Source organism: Pygoscelis adeliae, unplaced genomic scaffold, assembly GCF_000699105.1.
Source record: "Pygoscelis adeliae isolate BGI_AS28 unplaced genomic scaffold, ASM69910v1 Scaffold353, whole genome shotgun sequence".
Lineage (NCBI taxonomy): Eukaryota > Metazoa > Chordata > Aves > Sphenisciformes > Spheniscidae > Pygoscelis > Pygoscelis adeliae.
Genome location: NW_008824445.1, coordinates 2,058,166 through 2,070,041, shown reverse-complemented (window position 1 = coordinate 2,070,041; position 11,876 = coordinate 2,058,166). Strand labels below are relative to the sequence as shown.

Here is an 11,876-nt window from a genome sequence, read left to right as displayed (position 1 = left end):
GATCCTGCAGGAGTCAAAAGGGAGGCTTGTGCCTATGTGAGAAAAGTCAACCAAGTACTGAAGTACTTTGAAAGAGACCAAAACAATAAAGGGCAGTTTAAAAATGGGTCTGGAAATAGGCAGATAGACAAAAGTCCTGAGCAGACTTACTGTGAGAGCTAATCTTTTTGACAGTTTACAAAATGAGGACAGTCTCATTTCTATAAGGGAATCTAACCAGCAGTCAGATAAGAGACATGCTTGTATTCTAAAACCATCTGCTTTTTCAAAATACCAAATAGCAGTTTAGATGCAAGTAAAGCACTATTTTGTATCCTGTCATGGATCCACAGGCAATTTTACGTATTTGCCCTTCAAGAGTGCCCCTTTCTCAGTGCTACACCTTCACAGATGTTTACAAAAGCTTCAACATAGCTGCCATGTGAAAGCTTTTCATTACAGCTCCTTTTGTAGCTGCTAGAAGCATCACTGCCCAAAGGAGACTCCCTGGTTTTGGGACCATTATGACCCATGGTGGCTGTAGTGACTCAGATGTTTGCTAGTTAATTTAAATCCCATTTCTGAGGCTCTTAGGTCAGCATAGCTGATGCGTATGCATCCTGACAACATGCTCTGGTTTTCCTACCCAAGCATACAATATTTAAATACTCCCAGTGCCCTGGGCAGTTACTTTCTTGTCACAAGCTGCTCACAACTGATGTTACTTGTTGCAAGCTCCGGTGTCACTTTTTTAATACATTCTCTTGGTCCGTCGTCTGGCAGTCATCAGTTTTTATGTCCAGTCTTTCGTCTCCCATTGTATCTCCAAAATAACTCCATTAATTTTGACAGTTCACACATGTCTTGACAGCCCCAACTTCTTTACTGTCCCTGTTTTGGGACAGAATTGAGCCAGTGGGTGATGATAGAGCTTTTGGGAAGCTGAATAATTCTAGATCAATAAGGTCTGATTAAATACATATATATACATGTGTTTATTTCTTCCTTTTCATTATAAATAAAGCAAACTGGAATAAATGTAATAGAGGGAGAAAAGGCAATTAGTTTCTTTGGCACTCTGAGGTGCAAGTTGATTTAACAACCATATAGGGACAGAGGACTGAAATACTTCTCTGTTTTTAAAAATTGCTGACATAACATATGCTCTGAACCATGTTTAATTACATTAATTTTAGTGATGCTTGAAATGTTTAATTCAGGGATCTGGACAGAAGTTTACAGATGGATTCACTCTAAATTAAATCAAAATCTGCCAATGACATTTGTCATGTTTAGTCCCCAATAGTAGAAATTCTTCCCTTGTGGTAGGCTGCTGCAGAAGAAGCTGTGTCTTCTCCCTGCCCTTCATCCAGCCTGTTAGTTGGCTGGCTGATGGTTATTGTCATGAGAGGAAGCAGCAGGATTCAGTAGCTGAGGGTGAGAGTCACCTCAGAGCAGAGGAAGAGCACGAAGTCTCATTCCATAGCTTTTTTTGTACTGAGGTCAAAAATGCTGTAGTGGCTAAGTCTTCTGCTAACCCTCTGCCAAGGGGAAATTAGTGTCTTTGTTAGCAGCCCCTGACTGTAGAATACTCAGAAGTTTGGCATAAGTGGTGCTGGGAAGAAAGCTAGCAGCTGAGTTGATGGTCACATAAAAGCATATAATTGTTTATGAGCAAGAGTGATACAACAAGTAAAAAATTCTTGAAAACTCCTAAAAGGTTACAGTCAGGGGAAACTAGCATTGCTTTAAACCATGAGTAGATGTAAATGTTGTGTTCTTGAGTCCTTATGTCTTATATTTGCCATTTCTTCCATTGGTTGCAGGAACAAGTCTGCTTCACAATTTTCCATTTTTTGTTGCTTTACTAGATGGAGAGGAGAAGTGTTTTTAGCGAAAGGAGTAATGCAGCCCAGTACGCTAACTCAGATGAGGAGGAAGATGGCTATGATTCCCCTAATGTCAAAAGAAGGGGGGCTTCAGTTGATGATTTCCTGAAAGGGTCAGAACTCGGAAAGCAAGTAAGTAGCCTGGTCTTGTTATTGTGTCAGGTGTCCAACACGAAACAAGTATTTTATGAAGCTCAGCAGGCTATCCAGGTCACCATCCGATTATTGCAGCCATATTGGTAAACTATACAGACAAGCAGCTAAATTGTGGGGAGGTAGATGAATGTCCTGTTACTGGAACATAACACTGTCTAATGGCAACTGAATGCTTGGCACCATGCATCTATAGATCCTTATCCCAAGCAACAGTCTTAAGCACTGGAAACTGAAAAAACTGAAGCTGAAAAAATTGAAACAGAAAATGTAACCGGAATGTCATGTTTGGGCTCTGGGCTTTTTCTGTAGGATGTGTTACTACTGCGTATGAAAACATGCTGTGAAAAAAGGGAAAGGGGGAAGGATTTTTGTGTTCCATAAAAGCCATAGCCTGTAATCCTAATTAGCAGAAAACCAACACCGTATATACTTGGCATGCTGTAATGAACAGAAAGATGTTGCTAGAGGAATTTTGCACATCTGGGCAGCTTTTAGTCTGATCCCACTGAAACCAAATATAAAGTAATTTATTACATTACTTTCAAGAGAGATGTAAATTCTAGCAAAGAGGTATTTTCTTATGTCTTAGCATGGTCAAATAATCTTGTTAGCCAAACATCTGACCTCCCATGTTGAAGGGTCCAAGCAATGGCATTCCTTCTCGTACCAGTTCTGAGACTTTCTGGAATTTTGGTTCCATGTATTATAGAAGTTCAGGCATTTATGAATGTATAAACATTGCTCCAAATTTCCGGTGTTCTAAATATGTGGCTTCAGGATTTGATTTGGTTCCATCTTCACATACAGTGGTTCCCATTTTTAGAATACGTGCAATCACGCTGTGCTTACAAAATGTGCTTGTGGGTGAGATGCATCTGTACCTCTGTATACAATTAAAATTATTCTGGACACAAAAAGGCCAAGATTTTCGAACAGGACCAGTGATCTTATTAAAAAGGCCCAGTGTAAAAAGTTTAGAGTTTTTGTAAGGGACCAAGGTCAACTTCATTTTTCTGATAACCATTTTTCATATTTAACCTTGGTAGATAAACTTGGGGTTATCTACCATGTGAGTACAAAGTTGCCGCTCCGTGTGGACTTACTACCTCAGATCATTAAAGAGTGGTTTGGAGTGTGTCTGCTTTGCCAAGCTCTACAAAATAGAAGGTTTGGATATGAACACTGGAAGGCTGGGAACCCTTAAAGTTATATTTCTTGAAGCCTCAAAACATAAAGCTCTGTTATCTACTAGGAACGTCCTCAAAGCTACATTTGAAATCTCTCTGGCTACAAGTATTCTCAGATCTGATTAGGTTTCAAATTTAGTTTTCATGTATGGCTGAAAGAATTCTTCACTGCTTTAAAACACGAAGTCAAAAAATGCACTTTGAGAAATAGCAGTTAAATTATGTCTGGCAAAACAGCTGCAGTGTGTTAAGTGTAAATTGATTATTAAATGTTTATTTTAGAGCTTCAGAGATATACCTATTTGTAGTGTAATTGCTCATTTGCATTGTTTATGAAAGAGGATCGCTTTTACTGCTTGGTTTGTTAGTGAAGAAATAATTGGAGAAAATTGGAGAAACCTAATCTGCGGTGGTTTTCTCCATAAGAAATTATTAGTTTGCTAATTTCATTTTAATGCTCATGTGCTGCTGGTATCTTCCAGAAGCGAGTGCTAGTCTGTATTCTGATTCCCTCTCAAAGGTCTTCGGCTTTCTATCAGTTGACTTCCCTTACTCCATAGATAAGAGTAAAAAAACTGCAAGCAAATGCAAGTAACATTAATGTTTTTTCATCAAGCATTATTTTTATTAGCATTACATATGGCTACTAATGGAAATCCTTCATGTCTGTCGCATTGCATTTTGTAGGAAGATATATTGATTTTAACCTCCCCAGTTTAAAATGTCCCATGGGGAAGGGTGGCATGGATCACAATTCTGAAACTGGTGCAGTATCAGTCTCTCACAGACCTTCCTTGTGAACTTAGACTTAGAAAGTTAGTCTTTCTTGCCCAGCTCCTCACGTGTATTTCTGCATCTAAATATCTCAATACCTCTGAGGATCTGGGTCAGCGGGCCTGTCAACCAAGACTAAAATGGGAATAATAATTCTTTCTTTTGTCACAAAAATGTATGAAGATACTGTTTTCCGTAAGCTGTTGATTTGCTCTGTAAATAGATAATAAGGACAAGGGAAGTAAGTATCAGAGATAGACCTGAAATTCAGAGACAACCTGGGACATTTGCAGGAAAGGCAGTGCTAGAAAACATGTGAAATAACAACCACAGGTGCATGGAATATCTGGCCATAGAGGTTTCACTGGAAATCTGCATGTGTAAATGCAGCCAGTTATTGAACATAGAGTATGTGTGCCCTATTACATACAGAGTTAATTGATTGTAAGCAGAATTGCGTAATTATTACTTATATAATATCTCCTAGTTACATTTTATACCTCAATTACTGTAGTGCTTGAATTAGAAGATTTATTGAAATAAATGAGTGGGTGAAGGCGTCCCTGCTGTAAAACCCCCAGCCGATAAGCCTCGGAGACAGTTTGCTGGGTCTCTGTAGTCTCATTGCCCAAGCCATCAGGGCTTTATTCCAGCTGTATTGGCCTTCGACCATCTACAAGGCATTGTGCACTTCGCTGGGCAAGTTTTGTAGTACTGTGCCAGTGCAACCCCCAAGTCTATTTGAATACAGCCGAGAACAGGAGTGAGTTTCTATGAAAAACAGGACCAAGATTCTGCTGGAATGGAACTGATGAAATAATAAAATTTAGTATAAAAGCCACAAAGTTTAGATGTGGAAATGAAGCATTAGAATACAGTCTGATCTTTTAACTTCAAAAAGAAACCAAAAACATTGTGAAACTGCAGTGGCTTTTTTTCTAAGATAATCCTAATATAATGCATCTGAAGGATCTGAAAACATTTATGGGCTTGGCACTGAGAATTACTACTAAAAGCTTCACCCTACAATCTTTTTAGCTCCAGAACAAAGAATTAAAAGAGGATAAATTGTCTCTTGTATTTGGAGGGCAAATCCGTCTTCACTTTGGAGAAATTGCTTGTTGTAGACATTGTCTTCTCATTGCTGGGAGTGATTGATATCAGCGTGTTACATAGCTATGGGAATTGATCTGGTACTACAGAAATTATTTCTTCATTAGCATTGCTGGGGGAAGGAATGCAGTAATTTCTAGCATTCTAGTACTTCTAAAATATCTGATTCTTCAAATAGTCTACTGCAATCTGACAGTCAGATGACTCCATTTGAAAATTTGTCCTTGGAAATACAATGAGTTTGGTTTATGATCTGATTTGTTAGATGTGATGTTTAACAGAGGCCACTCCTATTTAACATTAGCAATTCAGTAGGACATACTTTTTTCTCCTTATCTTCCAACTAATTGGAAACTTATAGGAACTTGAAATATTTGGACTAATTTTAAAAGACAATTAAGCTTTTAGCCAGTCTATTCCTACAATGTTTAAGAGAATGAAAGTTTCAAATTCCATCAGCTAGCTATGTCATACGATGATGGTAACATCCTGCAAGAATTAAATGCTGATCACTTTTAAATTACAATGTGATGTAACAAACAACTGTGAAGAACAGTTGATATGGGAATTAACCTAGGGCTTTTACAATTTGGTCAGCAAGTCCACTGATGCATGAAGGACCTCTTTAAATCAAGGGAATTTAATCAAAACTAAAACTAGATTTGGTGCTGTGAATGCAGACATCCTGTTTTGTATCACCGATGGGATTAAGATTGGATTTCTTGAATTGGGAGCATAAATGGGCAAAAAAAAATTATATGTGATCTCTCCACTAGAACAGAGCAGCAAGCCGCATGATGTAATTTGTATGTGGTTATTAGTGTGATATTCAAACCTAGGAAATGCTCTAGTACCCATTGGTGTTATACAAGGATTTTCAGCTTTACAGCCAGTACAGATTTTTCTCTCTCACCCTGTCAATTAGCCTCACTATTGCCATGGTGAAGAGTACCATACAGAGAGCAGCAGAGGTTCTGACTTGTCTGATATTATGGAAGAAGATGAGGAAGAGCTGTACTCCGAAATGCAGCTGGAGGATGGAGGAAGGCGACGAGTCAGTGTGACTTCACACAATGCACTTAAGGTAAGTGTGACTGCAGAGAAACCTTAGGAGTACCTCCGTATTTTGAGTTTTCCTTCAAAACTTTTCTTGTAGTCAATTATGGATTTTGCTGACCATTAAAACTCACACTGTCATATAGACCTAGAACTGGGGTGAACATTGTTTATGATGTCAGGGCCACTTTAATACATTTATTACCCTTTTTTTTTTTGTATTATTTGATAGCTAATCTTTTTACTAATTGACTATTCTCCTCTTCTTGTTGAAGTTGCAATTTCTGTTCTATATCTGGGGACCTTTCCCACATCTATACGACAATATACCACATGTGCTACCCAGACAATGAGTTGTTTCTGAGCAAGGAGATTTATATAAATGTACGTACATATAGAAAACAAACAACTCAGGTTTTTCACATCTGAGTAATTTGTCCCTGTTTCCAGTGCTGGTCCCACCTCTTCCACAGGCTTTACAGCGTGCTTGTAAGAAAGGGAGTTGGGTCAGCTTCGCTTGATAAATGCATCATCAGAAGTCCTCGTGCTCTGATTATTAAGGAATCACCAGAGACGGGAGGAAATAGCTGTCAGAAAGATTGCTTTAACACTGCACAGGAATATTCATCGTGAAAGACAACTTCAGTATAACAATTCCAGCATACATAAAATGTTGAACCTACCCAATACAGAATATATATTTCCCGTAGTATATTTGTACGTGTAAATTGTATTTGCTTTTTCTGTGTCAAGCAATTACACTAAATTGTGTTTTCTTAGAAAGTTGGATAACTTGAATGATAAGGAAACCCACAGGTTGATTTTTCTTCCAATATGCTGTTATTTAACTAAAAACCAATACTATTTTCTCATGCATACAAGAATTTTGACCATTCTTGTAACTGCTTTCATGTACTATAAATTCAGTCCTTTTATTCTGATACTATCTGGAATGAGACAGGTACTTTTTCAAAAGAAAAAATAATCAGTGTTTCTATTATTCTGCTAACATAAAGGTTGAAACTGAAATCCTTCTGCATGCTGCTTCTGTCCCTTTCCTCTGGGAAAAAGTGAATTATCCCTAGACTGTTCGTGCTCTTTATGTGTCAGAAAGTATATTTACTTCTTGGTTTTAAATTAGTATTGCCAATGTTGATATCTAAAAAGAAAGGTCCAGACCCTTAATTGGTGTAGTAAATCATTTTAGACCTGTTAAAGTCTGCAGGCATACTTCTCTTGATGTAGTAGTGTACGTGAAGGGTACGGTTGGTTGAGTCACCCTGCAGAAGTGGAATTCAGTGTGTGAGTACTTCCTGGGGCAGGACTCGTGGATGTCTGAGTCTCATGTGGAGAATATGGCCCACCATGCTGATAAGTTTTCTGATGTAAAATGCAGGTCAGATTCTGATCCCAAAGTGCGCGATAATTTCCCCCTCTTTCACTAGATACAGTTTCACTTTTCAATGTCAGTAATTAACAAAAGAATGAAAAACGTTTACTGAATTTTCCATAATGTAATCAGATTCCTGTTCCTCTTGCATCTGAAAGTATGCCAACCATGCCCTTGCAGCTGTAATCGAGTATTCTCTCCCGAGTTAATAGATGCCCCCAAGTAACAAGAAATTTTCCATGCAGATATACATTTGCTTTATTGGGAGATTATTATTCCCTCCAATGGTTCCCTAAAACGAAGGCTGACACGGGTGATCAAGGGAAGATTCAACTCACTTACCCAATCTGAGCTTTCTAAAATGTGGGATATTTGAGCTCCAGTCAAAACTATCCTTGTTCATATTTGTTGACTTTTTTCCACTTTTTTGGCAGTTTGTCTCAAAAGTTTCATAAGTGTGCTACACATTTTAAAAATGAATGAAAATAGGTGAAACAAATATAGTCATAAAGTAACTTAGAAAGTTCCTAATGCCTGAAAGGGGAAGACATCCAAAACCCGGTTAAGTTTAACATGCTCGGAGAGAGAGGTATTGCTGAAGTCTCCCAAGATGATCCTGTCCATATTGATGGGTGCTGCTGTGTCCAGAGACCTTCCTGATCTGGGCATTGAGTAAAGTACAAGGAGAGGTGATCTCCACGATGTAGAATCTGTAAACCATGTCAGTGAAAACCAACACCTCCTGCATCATTATTCTCTTGTCTCTTCTCAGAGTCCAACAAAGATACTGCGTAGGATTCTTCTGTTACACTGACCTGTGTTTTGTGTAAATGTAGTAGAAAAATTACAAATGTATCTGTCGTGTTCAGAATGCTTATTTTATCCAGGCTGGGATAGTTTTTTACCTACTTCTGATATAAACAGACTTTTACTTACTTCTGCTCATAGGCTGATTTTCAAATATTGGTTTTATCAAGCAGGTACGAGATTATGATGAAAGATTTGATGACAGTGCAGACCAAGTGACATCAGAGAGCAGCCTGCTTCTCAGGGTTCTTTCTGTGGAAGCCAAGCTTTAAAAATGGTGCAGTTTTTTTACAATTTTACAAAGGAAACTAGAACTCCTTTAATGATGTCTGCAGAATAGCTCTCCTCTGGCAGGAGATTTAGGAGTATTTGCTACTTATATAGGATGCTTTAACAGATGCAAAGCAAGAAAGCATGCTAGAACAGAATTTTCATTCTCAGATATGGGTTCTGGTTACAAAGAAAAATTAAATAACGAATTGGCACGGGGCAAGGAACATACTAAGCATTATGTTGTGTTTTAATGCCATTCTCATTCATCATGCTGGAACCTGTATGCAGCTTTTATTGCTTTGTGTTAAATGCATGGGTTTATTCTTGTTAAGACCATCACTCAGTTGTTTGTACTGACCTCTCATGTTGGGTCTGACACCCAGCAACTTCTTAATCATGTCTTTATTTTTCACAGATTCTCATTCAAAGCATGACATCCTTTTCACTAAATAAGCTGCATGTCTTATGTTTGCCATTGCTCTAAAACTAATTCTGTCTTTATTTTTCTTTTCTTCTCCCTTTTCCCTCCCATTTTATTTTTGTCACACACTATTTGTTCCCTGTCTGGTTTTTAACATTACATAATCTTAAGGAGTGCGATAAGAATAAGACCACTGAAGCCACTTTTTTGGAACAGCCTGACTTTTCACAGCAGATACATCACAGTAAAAAGCTTTTCAGTATTCCAGAAGTAGCTGAAGAGGATGGTGAATACTCTGAACTGCTGTACAAGCAGGGTTTAGGTATGCCCTATAAAAAGAATCCCACAATAGCTAGAGACTCTAGACCACCTAGGCCCTACAATCAAGACCAGCAGCACAACTTCTGGTACCCAGCCAAGCACAGAATTTCAGGCATGGAGGATTTTGCTGCAGACGACAAAGGATGTAAATATAGCCGATCCTTATCGAGAAGCCCAGACAGTGGACTAGACTGTGGAAGTGAAGAAGAAGAATCTCGTTTTAATTTCAGATACACTTGCGATTCAGTTTCTGCCAACGTTGCAGCTAGCTGTTGTGCAGAGACTGCTAACTGTTCCTGCAGGAAAAGCATGAGGCCATTGCTTGCTCGCAGGAAAACTTTAACCAGACAAACCAGCATCGAAGAAGATTTTGGTGACCTGGGCCCTTCCTTTGTAGAGCCCAGGAGTGAACAGGTCAAACCCAGTTACGAGAAAAAGTATGACACTCAGAAATGTAATAGAACAGATAATTTGGTTAATGAAGATGTTCAGGGAGGCTGGAAGACCGACTTAAAAATGGCTGACTCTAGGGCAGCTGGTCTACTTGCAAAGCCATCCCACAGAGATGCAGAAGACTCTCTGGTGTGTGAAATAAATCTTCCTTCTAACATCTGCTTGCCAAATCAGTCTGTTTCTTTCTTTTATTCTTTTCTTTTTCTTTTTCTTTTTTTTCTGAATTAATTTTGAGAGTCCATCCTTTGGACCTATCTATCTGCTACATTTTTCCCTTTTTTTTTCCCCCCTCCCCATTCATTTTTGTTTATTATTCTGCACTTTCCTTTACAGTCCTCTTTTGTGTCATGCTGAAATCAGTTTAATTTGCTTTACAATGATTTTCCCACAGAACAAATTACAATAATGGCTGCTTTTATTAAAGGACAACTGAATCTAAATTTTAATTAAGGGTTAGCTGAATTATAATTCTTCCAACAGATTGTTTTTCTTTATTTTGCCCATCTAAATGTTGCTTTTAAAAAAGCTGCATTTTAACTGGAAATGTATTTCATCAGTTGTTTGTTTGTTGGTTTTTGTTTTTTTTTAATGTCAAGGGATTAATTTCATCATGTTGTTTTTATTCACCTCATTCCCAGAATTTTCAGGATATGGTCTTTATCATGAAACATCTCCGGACAAGAATCAAGATTCTCCCCAGTGTGACAGTGACCCAGATTTACGGAGTCACGAGTTTTATCATATTTCCATTTTCTACCTTATCTCTGCACTGTCACTACTTCGCCTTCCTTTTTAGACCATCTCTTCTTGCCTTTGAAGTTGCAGACTGCATCTCTGCATGAGAATGCAGGCAAACAGCTTCTTCCAAAGGGAGAGGCCAGGGCCGTTCCTTATCTTTCAAGGATGCCTCTGCGTGACCTTGCCTATTTGCATTTCTGTCCATGAACCTCTAGCAGAGTCTCCACGCTTTGATAGGTGCATCCGTAGGCTTGCCTGCCCCCTAAAGACCAAAGCAAGTTCCTTACTTTCTCAGTCTGCCACAGTCCAGAGTGGAAACCTCAAATCTAGTGTGTTTCATGTAAGAGTAGAAATCAGCTGCCTGCTCTTCTAGCCTAGCAGTTTAGGCTGAAATGATCCTTAAAAATTTCTCCCAAATGATCCTTAAAATTGGTGCCCAAGCTGTATTAATCTCAATGACTGCATGATAAACTCTGGAGAGCATTAAAATAGTACCATTTAGTTATTGAAATAGCAACATTTTCTGCAAGCGTAGTGAACAGAAAGAGACAGCTGTGATGTGAGACGAAGTGTGTCTACATTCCCTTCTTACGTGTTTCAATGACCTTTAAAAGGCTTTGACAACCGAAGGCCATTATAGAAAAGCAGCGTGCTCAAAGACAGGAGGATGTACACTCGTTCACATGCTGCAAACTGGACAAAGCTATGTACCTGAATACAAAAAAGACTTGCCTTTTCATTGCAGTCCAATCTCCACAGCTCTCATGACTGGTTGTACTACTCTTCAGGAGATTATAACGTCATCTTAGCAGCAACAACAAAGGCAAAAGAATATTTAAAAAACTATTCTTTTCTTTTCTTTTTGTTCTGATGTGTGACTACTGGTTACAAAACTCTGCCATAAATCAGGGAACCATTTTTTTCTTTTGCAGGTTTGCCAGGCAACAGTATTTACTTTTCAGCTAACCTTTCAGTTAAAAACTTAAGTTTAGTTGCCTTTAGAGCTTATGCTTCCAAATGTGATTGACCTGATTAATGTCCAACCATATAACCATAATGTTACCATGCATGTAACTTACAAACCTGTTTTTTTCTGTTGTTGTTTTTTAGCTTTTAGGTAATCCATCATCTGCAGGACGGCCTGAAAGGGCGGAGCATGCAGGGCGAAGGTCCTCTCATGGCAGTGCAGTGCCACAAAGGTCTCGACCAATGTTGGTCCCTTCCATTGGTTAGTTGGACAGATTGGTGCATTTCTGTTCTTTGCAGCCTCAGAGTTGGGAAGGCGGTCCTTAAAAAAGAAACAACAGAGACTTGCCTTG

The 11,876-nt window shown here is 38.6% G+C and overlaps 1 protein-coding gene across 3 annotated transcripts in view; it reads left to right on the top strand.

Annotated features, from left to right (window-relative positions):
* Positions 1-11,876, top strand: part of RIMBP2 (RIMS binding protein 2) — a 149,737-nt gene that overhangs the window by 121,315 nt on the left and 16,546 nt on the right. For 2 of the 3 annotated variants that reach the window (XM_009320950.1, XM_009320949.1), the window contains 3 exons: positions 1,851-2,000; positions 6,024-6,182; positions 11,668-11,785. In XM_009320950.1, coding sequence (XP_009319225.1) covers positions 1,851-2,000; positions 6,024-6,182; positions 11,668-11,785 — 427 coding nt within the window. Of the gene's footprint in view, positions 1-1,850; positions 2,001-6,023; positions 6,183-9,216; positions 9,949-11,667; positions 11,786-11,876 lie in introns of all 3 variants that reach the window. The other variant, XM_009320948.1, reaches the window with a different exon arrangement.